At 37.9% G+C, this 16,953-nt stretch overlaps 9 protein-coding genes across 9 annotated transcripts; 4 read left to right on the top strand and 5 right to left on the bottom strand.

The window, feature by feature from the left end:
* Nucleotides 1-16: 16 nt before the first annotated feature.
* On the bottom strand, nucleotides 17-1,576 carry KLLA0_C08283g (cytosine permease; the record flags this gene model as incomplete). Its single annotated transcript, XM_452568.1, has 1 exon — nucleotides 17-1,576. One exon carries the CDS (start codon nucleotides 1,574-1,576, stop codon nucleotides 17-19), a length of 1,560 nt encoding a protein of 519 aa, XP_452568.1.
* Nucleotides 1,577-3,449: 1,873 nt separating this feature from the next.
* On the bottom strand, nucleotides 3,450-4,679 carry KLLA0_C08305g (PHO85 cyclin family protein; the record flags this gene model as incomplete). Its single annotated transcript, XM_452569.1, has 1 exon — nucleotides 3,450-4,679. The coding sequence occupies one exon, from the start codon at nucleotides 4,677-4,679 to the stop codon at nucleotides 3,450-3,452; it is 1,230 nt and encodes a 409-aa protein (XP_452569.1).
* A 658-nt stretch (nucleotides 4,680-5,337) lies between these two features.
* Nucleotides 5,338-5,649, bottom strand: PET117 (Pet117p; the record flags this gene model as incomplete). The annotated part of the gene is made up of 1 exon (XM_452570.1): nucleotides 5,338-5,649. One exon carries the CDS (start codon nucleotides 5,647-5,649, stop codon nucleotides 5,338-5,340), a length of 312 nt encoding a protein of 103 aa, XP_452570.1.
* A 433-nt stretch (nucleotides 5,650-6,082) lies between these two features.
* Nucleotides 6,083-6,505, top strand: HMF1 (putative isoleucine biosynthesis protein HMF1; the record flags this gene model as incomplete). Its single annotated transcript, XM_452571.1, has 1 exon — nucleotides 6,083-6,505. One exon carries the CDS (start codon nucleotides 6,083-6,085, stop codon nucleotides 6,503-6,505), a length of 423 nt encoding a protein of 140 aa, XP_452571.1.
* An 826-nt stretch (nucleotides 6,506-7,331) lies between these two features.
* KLLA0_C08371g (60S ribosomal protein eL34) lies at nucleotides 7,332-8,276 on the top strand (the record flags this gene model as incomplete). The annotated part of the gene is made up of 2 exons (XM_452572.1): nucleotides 7,332-7,368; nucleotides 7,936-8,276. The coding sequence occupies 2 exons, from the start codon at nucleotides 7,332-7,334 to the stop codon at nucleotides 8,274-8,276; spliced, it is 378 nt and encodes a 125-aa protein (XP_452572.1).
* Nucleotides 8,277-9,108: 832 nt separating this feature from the next.
* On the top strand, nucleotides 9,109-12,555 carry NEO1 (aminophospholipid-translocating P4-type ATPase NEO1; the record flags this gene model as incomplete). The annotated part of the gene is made up of 1 exon (XM_452573.1): nucleotides 9,109-12,555. One exon carries the CDS (start codon nucleotides 9,109-9,111, stop codon nucleotides 12,553-12,555), a length of 3,447 nt encoding a protein of 1,148 aa, XP_452573.1.
* Nucleotides 12,556-12,759: 204 nt separating this feature from the next.
* Nucleotides 12,760-13,725, bottom strand: SOL1 (Sol1p; the record flags this gene model as incomplete). The annotated part of the gene is made up of 1 exon (XM_452574.1): nucleotides 12,760-13,725. The coding sequence occupies one exon, from the start codon at nucleotides 13,723-13,725 to the stop codon at nucleotides 12,760-12,762; it is 966 nt and encodes a 321-aa protein (XP_452574.1).
* A 269-nt stretch (nucleotides 13,726-13,994) lies between these two features.
* KLLA0_C08437g (uncharacterized protein) lies at nucleotides 13,995-14,438 on the top strand (the record flags this gene model as incomplete). The annotated part of the gene is made up of 1 exon (XM_452575.1): nucleotides 13,995-14,438. The coding sequence occupies one exon, from the start codon at nucleotides 13,995-13,997 to the stop codon at nucleotides 14,436-14,438; it is 444 nt and encodes a 147-aa protein (XP_452575.1).
* On the bottom strand, nucleotides 14,406-16,682 carry ABZ1 (4-amino-4-deoxychorismate synthase; the record flags this gene model as incomplete). The annotated part of the gene is made up of 1 exon (XM_452576.1): nucleotides 14,406-16,682. The coding sequence occupies one exon, from the start codon at nucleotides 16,680-16,682 to the stop codon at nucleotides 14,406-14,408; it is 2,277 nt and encodes a 758-aa protein (XP_452576.1).
* Between the last annotated feature and the right edge of the window lie 271 nt (nucleotides 16,683-16,953).

Genomic DNA, 16,953 nt, shown 5'->3' on the forward strand with positions numbered 1-16,953 from the left:
GAGAGCTCAGGAAAACTTAACGTCCCACATATTTCTTTTCCAATGGTCTAAAGATGTTATAAGTGATGAAGGCGAAACCAGCACCCAATTCGAAACCAATATCACCACCGTTTTCGCCGATCAATCTACCAATCTGTCCTTGCCAGTATATTTGGTTCATACCGAAGGCAACACCGAAAGCACCAATAAATAACGCAAAAGTGCCAGCATAACCGATTGGTAATTTATCCCATCTGTCCCAGTCATCAACGTTGTAGCCCTTGAAGCCACCTCTGTAGATAAAATGTTCTGATAAAGCAATTGCACTGTAAATAGCCAAGTAGTAACCAATAGAATCCATGAAGGTGGTCATGAAGGTTTCAAACTTGTAGTAAGCAGGGATAGCAATTGCTAAAGTAACCAAGTTACCGATAATGGTCCAAGCCACACGAGGAACCTTAGCTAATGGTTCAAATAGGGCTTGCGTACCCAAAGCAATAGAATACATGTTTGGAATGTTGTTAGAAATTGTAGAAAGAGCCAACACAACACAACAGAAAGAACCAAAACCCCATAGGGAATCTTCAATCAAAATGGCGTAACATAGGCCTCCAACAGAGTATTTGTCGTACAATTCAGCCCATCTTTCGTTGGTGCGTGTACCAGTAACAGCAGCAGCACCCAAAATCATCGAGAAACATAGTGGGAAAGCCAAACCGAGCACAATAGCTGCAAAGACCTTTTTCTTATTGGTGGTTCTTGGCATGTAAACCGTGTAATCCGAAGCATAAGTAGTCCAACCGGTAGCAAAACCGAAAACGGAACTACCAAATGAAAGAACACCACCAGCAGTAGTTGATCCAGAACCCCAAGAACCTGCAGTAAAAGTACCCGCTTTCGCCAATCTAGCAATAATAACCAAGAAGACAGCAAAATTTGGAACCCATGACCATTTTTCATATGCATGAATGACTCTATAACCAAAGAAAGTAACTATAATAGTACCGAATATGATGATCAAACAACCAGCCCATGGAGGACAGTCAGGACCACTTGGGTTAACGATATGTAGCAAACTTGCAGATGCGATAGTATTAACAGCACCCCAACCGACACAAGCAATGATATTGATGAAACAAAAGATTCTGGCAGTGACGTTACCTAGTAAGAAACGCGACAATACTAGTTGTCTCAAACCCAACTCAGCACCAAACACAGAGAAGAAAGCCACTGGTAAGAGACCTAAGAACGAAAAGAAAACAATAACCAAGACGGCTTCACCAAAGTTCAAACCGAATACAGAAGTACCAATGCAACCTAAAGAAAAGGCTGCAATAACCAAATTAGCGGAAAGCCACATAGAAGCAGCGTTTAGAATATCATCATCGTCCTTCTCATCATCTGTGATTGGTTCGATACCCTTGGTTTCCGCATGTAATTTGGAAGCCAAATGATCGACCCATGACAATTTAGTTACCTCAGTGGTTTCTACAATCACTGGCTCTTCTTCCAGAACCTCATCGAACTGAGTCTTCGAGAGCTCTTGTTTCTCAACATCGTGCAACACGTATTCTTCTTTAGACGAAGAAGACGACATCTTTGTAGCTGTAGTTGGTGATGAGGGCTGATAAAACGTTTCCTTTTTTTTAGCCTGACAGTGGGAAAAAAAGTAAAAGTAGACTGGAAGGATGTGTGTTTAACACAGAATAACCTATGAATATTCTATTCGATTCAACTTGGTGCCTTAGGGATTCCTTCAAAATATAAAAAGCTAGAAAGTAAGAAACTAATAGCAGTTATGAATCATGAGAACCTGATGAGTCTTCTCAAAATTTTTCATGCAACTATCTCTTTTTTATATATGAAAATGTGACAAATCTCTCGAAAAGAAAAAAGTAAGCTCACAAGGCTCTATTGTGGGAGAAAATGAAAAAAAGAAGAGAACGAGATACAGAACAAACAAATCAAGTTATGAGGAAGATAACGATTTCTACGATTATTTTGCTGTTACAAATGCAACAAATGCAATAAAGGTGACTATGTCTTACTATCCATCCCACACTCATTTTCACATAGTTGCACAGTGCGAAGATCGATATCAAGTAAAACTGACTAGATGAGCACTAGACAACAGAAGAACAAGCATTCCTGACCCCACTGATAAGAGATGTCATCTAGAAGATAATTCTAAATTAAAATGGCTAATATATTCTTTAATTCATATCTTGAATTGCAGTATTCGGCAGAAGTCCGTTACAGCAGTCAGCTGATAACAAAAATGGGGCTTTCCATCCGTTCCGGGACGAATAACACTGTTGATCTTGACTTGAGAAACCAACCGAGACGGTACAACTAAGGTATCATTCGAGGAAAAAGTTTCCTGGCTGTATCTTACTTGAACCGATGATATAGGAAAGAAAGAAAGAAAGAAAGAAACTGCAATTCAAATAGCCCTTTCCCTTCTCTCTTTCTTTTTATTTTTTCCTTTCTGACTTCTATCCTTTCAGCGCTACGTTGTATCTAGGGAAGATTAAACGGCAGAAATACTTTGATAAGGTCGATATTACGGAGCGAAGACCCTTTACCACCGGTCTGCGCTGATGTCCAAGGGAAGAGACATAAGAATAAGATTGTCTGCCTCTACATGAGTGGGAACGTTAATTCCTCTCTCAATTTCTGGGAGGGAGAAGAATATACATAGACGGATAAAGTTTCTCCGAAATCTTGGAAGCTCCGAACTTTATTTTGTGAACCTAAAATTTCCTTTTTTTTATTTAAGTGACAAAAAGTGTCAAATACATAATTGTAGGAGAAATGGCTTAATACTAGAAAGTTGATTGAAACAACAGCTAATTGAAGCCCAATTAGTTGTAATTATTGGGTGTGCCAAACAGCACTCAATTAGCCAGTATCCAGACTCTTTTGACTTGGATCTTTACCAGCAGTTGTATTTCAGCTAAATTAATTGAATTACTGATGAATTTACACAGATACTCCCGTAGATATTGGAGCATTTTCTTTTCCGGCAAAATTAGGCCGGTAATGCCGTCCCGGCTCTACCGGAATTGCCGACTGAAGGTTCCATTTTGTTTTTTCCTTTCGCTTCTGCAAGCAGTCTTTTTTCTTTTTGTGACAGCCCATAACCTTCGTTTCGACTTTTTAGGCTCTTTTTGTGGTCGTTCAGTAATAGTAAAGAAAGCGTCTTTTGCAGTGAGTCTATGAAGAAAGTCAAGATTTTGTAACCTTCAGATCAAAAAAAAAATACTGAGGAGAGGTGCAATGTCGTGTAGCGAAATTTAACGGCATATTGCTGACACACGTTATAGCCACTTTCTTTTTTTTTTTTTTTACCTTAAAACTCAAAAGATCAGATTCAATATGATTATACATATAGATAGACAATATTCTAACTGCAAACGTTATTAATTCTACAATATTAATGGGGAAATCCGATACGTTAAGCATTATTCTCATGCAATTAATGATGAATTGGTTGGTTGTGATACCGATTGATATAAGTGCTTTTCCTTGTCCCAGAATTTGTACAACAAATCTGCGTACCTTTGTAGCTCTTCCACACTGATTATCAATCTAAAATCACATAGGATCAAAAACTGGAGTTCTAAATGATTCAATTCTTGCAACGAGATACCGCCAACTCTCGCATATCTTGAATTACTGTAGAAAAAGTCACTGATAAACTTGGTGCTTACCGTTATCGCTGCAATGATAAGCCTGTGAATGTTATGAGAGTCCATCACGAAAAGTTGTGGAGATGACTGATGTGCTAGCGAAGCCGTCGTCTTATCCGGTGTAGACACGACAGATACCATGTACTCTTGTGCAATGGCATTGCATTTTTTTGCTATTCTATCAAAATGGACCAAAAGCGAGAGTAACACATCGTTCGTCGTCGGACAATACTTTTGAATTCTTTGAAAGTATTGTTTCAATGTTATTCCTGGTACTTGTTTACCTCTAAAACTCAGTATTTCTCTCATAAGAGGTATGTTTTTCCCCTGAGATGTTTCGAAATTTGGAGTGGATCCAAGCGAGTCGTTTGATTTGATTATCTTCGTAAGAAGTCCCGTAAGCATATCTAACAATTTATAAGTAGGAAATGTCGCAATATCCATATGATGATTGTTATTATTAAGGGAATGTTGTGTTTCATCATTGGAATGATGGTCTGGCTGGGAAGTAGATGAACTTCCTGTCTGTTCATCGTCTATCCTTAACTCTGATACAGCCTTAACAGGTATCAGTACATTTGAATTTGATTGAGTATCATTGGGAAGAAAATTACCGGATAAATTTGAATGTCGAAGGTTAGACCCTGAGTCCAACGAACTGCTTACACCGCTAGTATTGTCAATAAATGATGAGCTTATTCCAGCATGTTTGTTAAAGTTGGTATCCGTATGATTATTGCTCGCGATGTTATTGTTATAATTGCTATCAAAGTAGGAACTCGTAACACCATGATTCATATCTTGAGGGGTCAGTCCACCAGATCCATATTTGTCAATGCTTGAACTTGATGAGTCTATAAGTCGTGTAGATGTTGTGATTGCCTCCGAATTTACCTGAGAGCCCTGCAGCGAGGAGGAATACGGTTCCGTTTCAGTCCTGTTAACTGGTATCTCTATAGGCTCCGTTTCTGCATAACTTGATGAAGTTGTGTTACGCAGGTATGACATATTATTGGATGTTATTTATCCAAGGAAGGGGGGGTGGGATACATGCAATGCTACCTGATTTCAAGATCCCTATGAATGATATAAATCAGAATGTGCCGCGTGTAAACCGTTAGTTTGACTTATTCGTTATTGAGTTCTTGAGCCCTTGCCAGATTCCACTCTGAGGTCCCTGAAAACTATTTCTTTTGAGAAAATGGTACCTGTTCCTTATTTCAAATTGCAGATAAACCCTTGTCCTTATTCAACTAAACAAATAATCGTTTCGCAAAAAAAAAGAGGAAAAATAGAGGAAAAAAAACAATCGTATCCTGTGTAATTGTTGTGCCTCCCACTAAGTATCAATTTCCCAAGATGTCTTTTCAAAACTGTAATAATAATGGACCACAGCACGAATAACACTTTGCTCTGTCGTCTTATGTAACTCGCCTTGTTTCTACACGTTGTTGCAGTCCCTAATATTCTTCTGTCTCTTTTATTTTTTTTTTTATTTTTGGTAGTTTTCGGTTTCAGAAGTTCCCATACAAAACATACCAACATCACGTGCACAATATGTTGTCCTATAAGGTCAATACTAATAATATAGTGTTTTGAGGGTCGCTACATATGCATATTTACAAGAAACGGTTAATGGTATATACAACATGTTCGTGTTGACATATCACTTCTTCTGTTCTATGAGTTCGTTATCCTTAGTTCGAACCTCCCCGCTCAAAGGTTGCATCTGTTCGTATTTCTTTCTTAATTCGAGTTGATACTCATGTTCGTTCTTATTTACCATTCTTTGACGTTCCTTTTCAGGGTCTACGCCATTCTGTCTGGCTAGTTTTTTCTCTGCTACTCTTTGCGCATCTTTGATTGGTCCCTGATGTAAAGTCTGTCTTTCAAGTTCTTGTACGTGATGAACACCTACGACTATCGTCGCTGTGAACAAAGTAGTTAATCCAAGAGTGATCTTACTAGCACGAGACATGATGTCTGATATATGATATGCGATTATTTCCTCCTTTGTTTTCTTTCTTTCCTCGTTAATTTGAAAGGCTGAGAATAGCTAGCTCCGTTTGACTACGGTCGCCGGAATCATTATTACTGCAATATTGATCTATATCTCATCATACTAAATTTCAGATTATCGAATGTCTGACCGTTTTGCCATGGTGGGAATTAAAAAGGGAAAAGTTACCCGGATATGCGGACATAAATTCATCAGTATCATTATCTGAAATTGAGTCCCACACAGTTTATTTATCCCGTTTACTACCAATCACCAGTAAAGGGTGACCATTGTGAGTAAAAGCAGCATATTTTATATTTATATTTATATTAAACTAGTTCGAGTGATTCTTGTTTCTGTATAACTTTCATCAGATAACCTCTAATAATTGATTACATTCTACACCTAGATTATGTTTAGACAAGCCCTCAAGTCAACTGTAAGAAGAATGAACACATTGACTCCAGTTAAGACTCAATTGGCTCCCCCACCAGCCGCCTCTTACTCCCAGGCTATCAAGGTCAACAACTTGATCTTTGTTTCCGGTCAAATTCCATATACCGCAGAAAACAAGCCTGTAGAAGGTTCTATCGCTGATAAGGCTGAACAAGTTATCCAAAACGTTAAGAATATCTTAGTCGAAGCCAACTCTGATTTGGACAAGATTGTTAAGGTTAACATCTTCCTAGCCGACATCAATTCCTTTGCAGAATTCAATTCCGTTTACGCTAAGTACTTTAACGTGCACAAGCCTGCCAGATCTTGTGTCGCTGCCAAGGCCTTGCCATTGAACGTCGACTTGGAAATGGAAGTCATTGCTGTTGAAAAGGATTAATTGCAGTAATACGTTTGTTTATCTGAAGTATATTATCCTTTACTGTCACACATAGAAATGCTTTGACTTATATATAGACTATTCTGTATATAAATATATACTGAATTTTAACATACATGTCCCCAACGCAAGCATCCTTATCTTCATCTTCTGCACCGCACTTAAGAAATAGCTTTCACTTTTTCTTTCATGAGGTTCGTACCATTTGTCTCCTCCAGTCAAAGGCAAAAAAAATGAATATTGTTATATCGAGGACTGTTCGGTGATGTAAGGGTTCTTGAAAAATTATCTGTTGACAACTCTCCTTAAATTTGAGCAGAAATATCTGATTCTTAATTAGGAAAATTCAGTTTTGATGGAGTACAGGAGAGGGGTTGACTAGAGGGAAAATACTTCCAGCAGAATCAGGTCCACAGGCTGAACCTTTTACTCTCGCAGCACCAAGTACGTGGCGGGATCCATGTCCAATCCTCTGTGGGTTGGACAGGATCCGCCCCCTTAGCATACCCTCTCCCGTCCACGATTCCTAGTTTCCAGCCTAACCACTACGCAGCTTAGGCCCAGCTCTATCGTGGCCCTATTGGCTTGCACTCTCTGTATTGCATCGCAACGCTTGCAGGTAGCACTGCGTGCTTGTGTGGGTGAAGTTCTTCTCCCAACCAGTGGGAAATAGTGTTGAAGTTTTCGAAAATTCAATACAAACATTGAATAGTTTGAATTACAGCTTAGTGTTAAAATTAGTATTAGAGGCAAAGTATCTAGTTTGCATACGTCTTAAACTACATTCATAAGATCTTCAAGCGAAGGAAACGTGAAACAACTAACGATGGCCCAACGTGTTACTTTCAGAAGAAGAAACCCATGTATGTTTTTAAACAAAATGAGAATCGAATAGCAAGTACCAGCATGAATATAATCACTTTTGATTAGGAAACAAAATTGGAACAGAAAGAATGCAATAATATCGGCGAACGATGCGAATAGACAACACAATATCATGAGGGACGTTTCACCGTGTTATTACGGACAAGAAACTGGATGAAATGTGCGGATCTGACATGAATGGATAAATGATATTAAATTGATCACGATGTGAAGAATAAAGTGTGATTAGACGATGACAGCTGACAAAGTCTTATGTGCATGAAATGAGATGAAAACGATATAACAGCAGTGTGATAGTTTATCCGATAGTATTGAAGACTATAACAAATGTTCTAATATGTTGAAGTGCATGATGACGCATCTCATCTGCCGATGAGATTGGCCATACTTTCTCCAATTAAGATGTGTTACCTATTTTAGCAGAAACGTTGCACTTGGAATATTCATTTAATCATATGTGATTGGTTCAGCAATAGCTATTCGTATGAATAATTACATCAAAATTGCAATAAAATACTAACAGAATTTCCCGTTTTTCATTACAGACAACACCAAGTCTAACAAGATCAAGGTTGTTAAGACCCCAGGTGGTGCTTTGCGTAGTCAACACGTCAAGAAGTTGGCTACCAGACCAAAGTGTGGTGACACCGGTGTTCCATTGCAAGGTGTCTCTACCTTGAGACCAAGACAATACGCTACTGTCTCCAGAACCAAGAAGACCGTTTCCAGAGCCTACGGTGGTTCCAAGTCTGCTAACGCCGTCAAGGAAAGAATCGTTAGAGCTTTCTTGATCGAAGAACAAAAGATCGTCAAGAGAGTTATCAAGGAACAAACCGAAGCTGCCAAGAAGGCTGAAAAGAAGGATGCTAAGAAGTCTAAGAAATAAGTTATCTAATTCAAAAATAAAGGTCACTCTATAAAATGTTATCGAATGGATTTTCTTTCACATATATGAATAAAGAACATGGAATACCGAACCACGAATTATCTCATCAAAATTTTGTTAACACCCCCAACTATGCTTGTCAATGAGGTAGGAAAATCTTGATAACCGTTTCCAGGAACTGGTTTTCGTTGAGCCCAATTATAAATCAAAAATTGAACACATAAGTTGAAGATCGTTTGTTACCAGTTTTGCAGATCTCGAGTGTTTCCGGCTGTTTTTCTGTCGTATTCATATGCACGATCGCATCTTTCGCTAACATGTTTTTATTATTAATTCTCATATTTTGTACCTCATTTTTACTTATACTTATTTTTAAACTATCATGGTCATGTAATCTTTTATTATTATCGTTACACTAATCTTCCACTTTATTTTCATAGTAAGAGATGTTCAAGAACTATTGCGTATTTACATTAATTCATAGTTTGAAAGCACTAAATGATTGGGCCAAATAAACCCTATACTTACTCTTTCCCGATCTGATTTCGTATACTAATGTATTACCGGCACTTTGTGCTTGTATTTTGACATCTATATTTTTGTGCATTTTACTCTTATATCTGTCGTTCTCATTAATTTTTGGTCCTGTGATTGCAAAAAGCTCCATAATTCTATCATTTAAAAAAGGGCTTTGCAGACAAATCGAATCTGCATAATAATATTAAACATATATTGTAAACACAGTGGCTAAATCCAACAATAGACTGTATGGAAACATCATCTCCATTGTTAGGCTATCTGTAAATATAACTCGTTAGTCGTTCTCACCCAAATGTCCTTTTCGCCTCCACCTGGTTCACAGATCCCAAATAAATATTCAAAATCTAATCAGCACCAAGCTCAAAGTACAGACCGCGACTCATTTGATCTACAATTCGAGGACTCTTTAGACGCTGCGTTAGAATCTTTACAATTACCTGAGCATTCTCATAGAAGGGAAAACAGTACTGTTTTCGAAGATTTTGAGATGAAATCAATGCATGGCGATCACCAAACTGGTATGTTACATTCCGATGCAGATACCGCTCCATTGATAACAAATCACAGTAACAACGGAAGGATGTTGTCAAATAGTGATAGAAACGCACAAAATACTAATAATATTACTGTATGGTCAAAAGCTAAAAGTTGGTTTGAACATTCATTTACAAAAGCAAAATCGAAGCCATCCTCTTTATCTGTGTACAGCTCTACCAATTCCGTTGACGGGAACAAAATTGAACTGAACGATCATAATGTAGAAAGAGAAATTCACCCTGCAACGACTCCCATATATGACAGAAAAAAGTACCCTTCAAATGTTATATCAAACGCAAAATATAACCCGTTTACATTCATCCCACTAATATTGTATGAACAATTCAAGTTCTTCTTCAATTTATATTTTCTAATAGTTGCATTATCTCAGGCCATTCCTCAGCTTCGTATTGGTTACCTTTCATCCTACATTGTCCCCCTAGCTTTCGTTTTGACTGTTACAATGTCTAAGGAGGCCATGGATGATATTAATAGAAGAAAACGTGACAGAGAGGCCAACAATGAGTTATATGAAGTTGTGAATAAACCCTGTCCAATACCATCGAAAGATCTAAAGGTTGGTGATATAATCAAGCTAAAAAAAGGTGCTAGGGTACCAGCAGACGTAGTAGTTTTACAAACAAATGAGCCAAATGGTGAATCTTTCATTAAAACAGACCAGCTTGATGGTGAAACTGACTGGAAACTACGTCTTGCATGTTCATTAACTCAATCTTTGACAGAGAATGATCTACTGAATAATATAACAATTACTGCATCAGCTCCTGAACATTCTATACATAACTTTTTGGGCAAGATTACCTACAAAGATTCGACTTCATCACCTCTATCCGTTGACAACACAATGTGGGAAAATACCGTCCTTGCATCATCTGCAGCCTGCATCTGTTGTATTGTTTACACTGGACGCGAAACAAGACAGGCCTTGAACACTACTAAATCAAAAGCTAAAACTGGTCTATTGGAACTAGAGATCAATGGGCTATCGAAAATTCTATGTGCATGTGTATTCTTGCTTTCGATAATGCTTGTAGCGTTTGCGGGTTTCAATAACAACGATTGGTACGTTGATATCATGAGATATTTGATTTTATTCTCCACCATCATTCCAGTTTCATTACGAGTCAACCTAGATCTAGGAAAGTCCGTGTATGCGTATAAAATTGAGCACGACAAGCAAATTGAAGATACCATCGTAAGAACAAGTACCATACCGGAAGATTTAGGACGCATCGAATATTTATTAAGTGACAAAACAGGAACTCTTACTCAAAACGATATGCAATTGAAAAAAATTCACCTAGGAACAGTATCTTATACAAATGAAACTATGGACATCGTTACGGATTTCATACAATCAATGAATTCAAGGACTTCTAATAGTACTCCTACCACTACCCGGAAAAATATTTCAGATCGTGTTATTGATTTAGTGACAACATTAGCTATCTGCCACAACGTTACACCTACATTTGAAGATGGTGAACTAACTTACCAAGCAGCATCTCCTGATGAAATTGCCATTGTTAAATTTACAGAATCAGTTGGATTGTCACTCTTCAGGAGAGATCGTCACTCAATCTCATTATTTCATGATCATTCCGGAATGAAATTGGAATATGACATCAAAATACTCTTTCCCTTCAATTCTGACTCTAAGAGAATGGGTGTCATTATCTTCGATAAACTAAAACAAGAATACTGGTTTTTACAGAAAGGAGCTGATACCGTAATGAGTAGCATCGTGGTCAGAAACGATTGGCTAGAAGAGGAAACGAGTAACATGGCTACGGAAGGTTTACGCACCTTGGTGATAGGACGTAAAAAATTGAGCACAAATCTTTTCGAGCAATTCGAAAAAGAGTACTCGGAGGCATCTTTAACAATGATGGATCGCGAGGTCCATATGCAAAATGTTGTTAGAAAATTTCTTGAAAATGACTTGGAGCTACTTGGTTTGACTGGTGTCGAAGACAAACTTCAAAAAGATGTGAAGTCTTCAATCGAATTGTTAAGAAACGCAGGTATTAAAATATGGATGCTAACTGGGGATAAAGTTGAAACCGCCAGATGTGTCTCCATATCAGCCAAATTAATCTCAAGAGGGCAATACGTTCATACTGTTACTAAAGTAAACAAACCAGAAGGTGCTCTTCATCACTTGGAGTATCTTCAAGTAAACCAAAATTCATGTCTTTTGATTGATGGTGAATCACTCGGCTTGTATTTGCAATACTTCCCTGATGAATTCTTCGATATTGTTGTAAATTTGCCCACGGTTGTTGCATGTCGTTGTACTCCACAACAGAAAGCTGATGTCGCTGTTTTTATCCGTCAAGCAACAGGAAAACGTGTTTGTTGTATCGGTGATGGTGGTAATGATGTCAGTATGATTCAATGTGCTGATGTTGGTGTCGGTATTGTGGGTAAGGAAGGTAAGCAAGCCTCGTTAGCCGCTGACTTTTCAATTACCCAATTTTGTCATTTAACCAAACTTTTGTTGTGGCACGGAAGAAATTCTTACAAAAGCTCTGCCAAATTATCTCAATTTGTGATTCATAGGGGCCTCATCATTTCTGTTTGCCAAGCGGTCTACTCAATCTGCTCAATGTTTGAACCATTAGCACTATACCAAGGTTGGTTAATGGTAGGATACGCCACCTGTTATACAATGGCACCTGTGTTTTCGTTGACCTTGGATCATGACATCGATGAATCATTGACCACTCTTTACCCAGAACTTTACAAAGAACTAACTCTAGGTAAATCCCTTTCTTTTAAGACATTTTTTGTCTGGGTTGCTCTTTCTGTGTTTCAAGGATGCGTTATACAAATGGCATCCCAATTCTTTACTAGTTTAAATGATTCCGATTTTACGAAAATGGTGGCCATAAGTTTTACAGCTCTAGTTTTGAATGAATTGATCATGGTAGGTCTAGAGATTAATACATGGAACAAGATAATGGCTATAACAGAAGTCGTGACACTCTTGATTTATCTAGGCTCCATCCCTTTCCTTGGTGAGTATTTTGACTTATCCTATGTTTCCACGACTAAATTTCCTCTAAGGGTTTTGGTCATATTGGTGATCTCAGTGGTACCAGTTTGGGCCGCAAAGAGCATATATAGACGCCTAAATCCTCCAAACTACGCAAAAGTTCAACAGTTTTCGATGGTTTGAAATATTGAAATATGTAAACTGGATACTTTATAGATTTGTGTAGTAATGACTGAAAACAATATATTTCTATATATAATAGTACTGATAATCCCATATTGTGGCTAATAGATAAAACACTGAAAACCCGTATAAAAGTGTATGCATATTAAACACCAAAGCGATTACTTAGTATTTTGGGTTTAATACCTATATGAAAAGAAGAACTTATATATCATCCTCTGTGATTAGAAATTTGTATTTCTTCTTTGTTACCAAAACATCACTTAATGCATCATCGTCAACAAACCATGCAACACGCCCGGCTGCCCCTTCATTGACAATACTACTTGGAAGACCTTTTTCTGGTCTTTCCATTATTGTCTTGATGACAGGAGCCTTTGTAGCACCTTCCACAACGAATGTAACTTGATGTGAATGACAAATTACTGGAATCGTTAGTGATATCCTATTCGAGGGTCCACTTGGAGCCTTTTCTACTGGGACAACCCATGCGAATTTTTCGCGTAAGTTTTCTTGAAAGTTAGGGAATAAAGATGCAATATGTCCATCAGGAGCACAACCAAGGAGGAAAAGGTCAAACATGGGAAGTTTTACACTATCTCTTCCTGCGAAACCCTTAATTAAGATCTTTTCATAATCGTCAGCACATTCCTGTGGATCATTTATAAGCGATTCATCTATGTGGAAAACGTTTGGTGTGCCGTATTTTTCAGTATTGATTTGATCAGAAATTTGTCTTTTAGCTTGCCCATAATTACTCTCATTTGATTCAAAGGGAACCAATCTCTCATCTGCAAAGTAGATATCCCATTTACCCCATTGAACATCTGTTCTTTTCAACAACCCTTCATGTAACACTTGAATTAACGAACCACCAGAGATGGCAATCTTGAAACGACGTTCTTTCGGTTTTTTGAGTTTCCCCCCGGAGGAAACTCCTCCGGTGCTATTATTGCGTAAACTCCTTGTGGACGATACTCTAGCCATTGAAGTCGAACTTCTCGCACTCAGCTGATTGGCAATATGAGTGCTCGATTGTCTTGTATTTGATGAGCCGTTCGCTGTGTCCTTCAATGCCATATTCTGTGAGTGAACAACATGATCAGCAACTGCCTCTGCCACACCAGCGAATTCAGGAAACGCAAAAATTTTGGGTACAGTAGTTGTCATTGAAACCCCTTTGATGCTTTTGTTATGTTTATAGTTTAGTTATTCTTAGTGATAGACTATTAATCGAACTTTCAGAGGATCCAAAATGTATACCAATATTTCCTTTCGTTTCCGTTCACGAAAAGGCTTTGTTATACCTTTGATTTATATTGCAATTGACTCAAAACGTAAAGCAACCAGATATATTGATTAGAAGAAAACGATCGGGAGAAATTTTCAAGTCTTTGTTTCAACAACTCTAATAGGTATTCTTAGCTAATATCAAAGCAATGTACTTATTATTAGATCCACAAATTCCAGTAAACGCAACAACAATATCTATTTCGTCCTCTTACAGTATAAGTAGCAAAAATCCTTGCATTTACTTTTCTATGACTTTCCTTTGTCATATTTCTCTGCCAACTTTGTATAACTATCAAACCGTGATAAGTGACACATTTTCTTATATACGGCCCTCAGTAAAGAAGAACAAAATGCGAATAGGAGCGATCCTTGACAGGCCTGAGCTCTGTAAGAGTTATACTAACCGCTTAGAGGTGCTAAAACGCTCCCATAGGTGTCGACAGTTTTCTGTGATTTTTTTCATTTTCTTATATCTACATAAGCTATTAACCTATATGGAAGTCTATTTACATGAAGAATCCATAGCAAGGCAAGTAATTACGGTAGCAAACATTGAATCAGGTTTTGAAAACTTGCAATGCACTTTCTAATTTCGTAAACATTTCTTCCCATTCACCATCGCAGGTACTGAGAACCGTGACTGCACCTCCCGCACCAATCTGCCAACTGTTTCCTTGATCGTAGGAATACATACATCTGATGTTAACAGACCAATCTCCATTCATATTAGCGGACCAGTATCCTGTCACACCGGAGTATACACCTCTTGTGGAGGAGCCTAGTAAGGGTTCAATCTGCGCCTGCAAAAGCTCCACAGTTTTCTTCTTTGGTGCTCCGGTCATTGACCCCGGTGGTAACGAGTGTTTCAAAACATCCAATCCGGAGTACTTTGAATCTTTCAAATGATGCCCACGGACAACACTGACCAATTGGTAGACAGTTTTATACTCTTCTACTGACATAATTTCATCAACAGTTACTTTTGGTAATAACTCGTATAAATCATTTCTGATCAAGTCTAAAATCATTAAGTTTTCACCGAACTCCTTGGGGGTTTTCAAGATGCATGTTGCTTTCTCTAGATCCATATCAGGTCCTTTCTTGACTGTCCCTTTTATTGGTCTCAACTCGCAAGTATCATTTGTATACTTCAAGAATCTTTCCGGAGATGTAGATATTAGGCACAAATCGAATTTGTTCTGTTCTATGTCATCAAATTGGAAGAAACTGGAAAACGGTGCTGGATTCTTTTGAATCAATGTTTGGAATATTCTCCACGGTGAAATGACCTCACTAGGTTCTATCTTAGTCTGGGAAGTCAAGCAGATCTCGTAACTATCACCTTGATGTAAATATTTCTGAGATAAACCAAACGCCTTCTTGTACGCTTCTTGTGAAGGTAGTGTAATGCCATATGTTATGCCTTTTGGTAACTCCATTGGCCAATCTAAATTGCGTTTCGTCGACAACACAATGTTTATTAACTTTGTAACTTCTGCGGAAAAGTTAGTATTAAGGCCTACAGTGTACAATTTCCCTTTAGTATGATGAATCAAAATGGTGTTGTCCACAAAACAAAGCTTTGCATCAGGTTTTAGTTGATCTTCCAAATCTGGTGATGTGAATTGACCCATTTCATACCCAAGAATACCGACAAAACCACCAATAAATGAAAGTTCTGGCCATTGATCTGGACAGCTTTTGTCGTTCATGAAGGAACCAATGGTACCCCAGAATCTATTCCTATCTTCAGATAAAACAGTAGTGATGCTATCCGATTGCCCGGAAATTAAGTTTTCATAATATTTCTCGACAGTCAAACTTTTTGGTCGCCAATCATGTATAGTAGTCTTATTTAATTGGGAATAATGTGTGAAGACTTTACTCTTTGAATTTGGTAATGCAATAATGGATATTTCTCCTCTATTAGCGTTTATAGTCGAGGATGCCATGAGAAAAAAAGGTAAGTTATTTTGCTCAAAGGATTCGCATAATTGGAGGGTTAAGTCTGTTTCATTAGTGATATCCATTGAGTGCACTTCAACATCAATGTCGGGTTCTTTACCTTCATTTGCACTTGTTTTTGGAACTATCGGATCTCTATCAATTTTGCGACTCAAAGTAGTCATATTATCAATATCAGTGTTCTGTTGCCCTATCCCATTCTCATATATCTTTGAAATAATGTTGCTCTTACGGCCAGTGGTTTCGTTATAGTCTTTTGCCAGTTCGATAAAGTTTGCAATCAATTTCCCACCAAGCTCAGAACAGCACGATTCTGGATGATATTGCACTCCATACCATGGTTTTCCACTAATCCTACCGCCCATAAGAACTTTTTTACCATCATCTATAGTTTCTGATAATGGAATTATTGTCGATGAATTAGGATCTGCAATCACATGCAAAGAATGGTATCTTACTGAATTGAAGGCAATCGGATATCCATTGTACAGCCCAATGCTATTATCGGTAACATTAACCTGAAATACTTGGCCGTGTCTAACATTACCCAATTGTTCAACACTGGCACCATTCGCATGGCACATGACTTGGAAACCAAGACATATTCCGAGAATTGGAATAACATCGGAATCGTTAAACAAAGAAGCAATTATACCGATATCTGTGGGTCCGTTCACTGGATTACCAGGACCAGGACCAATGACAATCGCATCAAATAATCTCAAAAATGGTTTCAACTCATTGTAACTTTGAAAAGTGTCATTATGAATTGTGATTACCTCGATGTCTTGCCCCTGCTCCTTTATCAGCTCAACAACATTATATGTGAACGAGTCATAAGAGTCCACAAACAAAACAGAAAAAGTCATCCGTCTGCACAAAGAACGACCAATACTAGTACTCTATTTAGTGAACAACGTTTTTGGACAATCGTGTTGCTTGTCAGCTCAAGACTATTCAATGGGTAATGTTTACTTCCTTGTGTGGCAGAAGTAATATAAATGTGTCGATGAGCAGAGAGTTCTTACTTTTTTATTTCTACTATTACGAAATTATATAGAAAAGAATGTATTATAAACATGCTGAGCACTAAATGATTGAAGAACAGAAGCTCTTTAAACACGTTTATTCCGTGTTTCA

This window comes from Kluyveromyces lactis (assembly GCF_000002515.2).
Source record: "Kluyveromyces lactis strain NRRL Y-1140 chromosome C complete sequence".
NCBI classification, from domain to species: Eukaryota; Fungi; Ascomycota; class Saccharomycetes; order Saccharomycetales; family Saccharomycetaceae; genus Kluyveromyces; species Kluyveromyces lactis.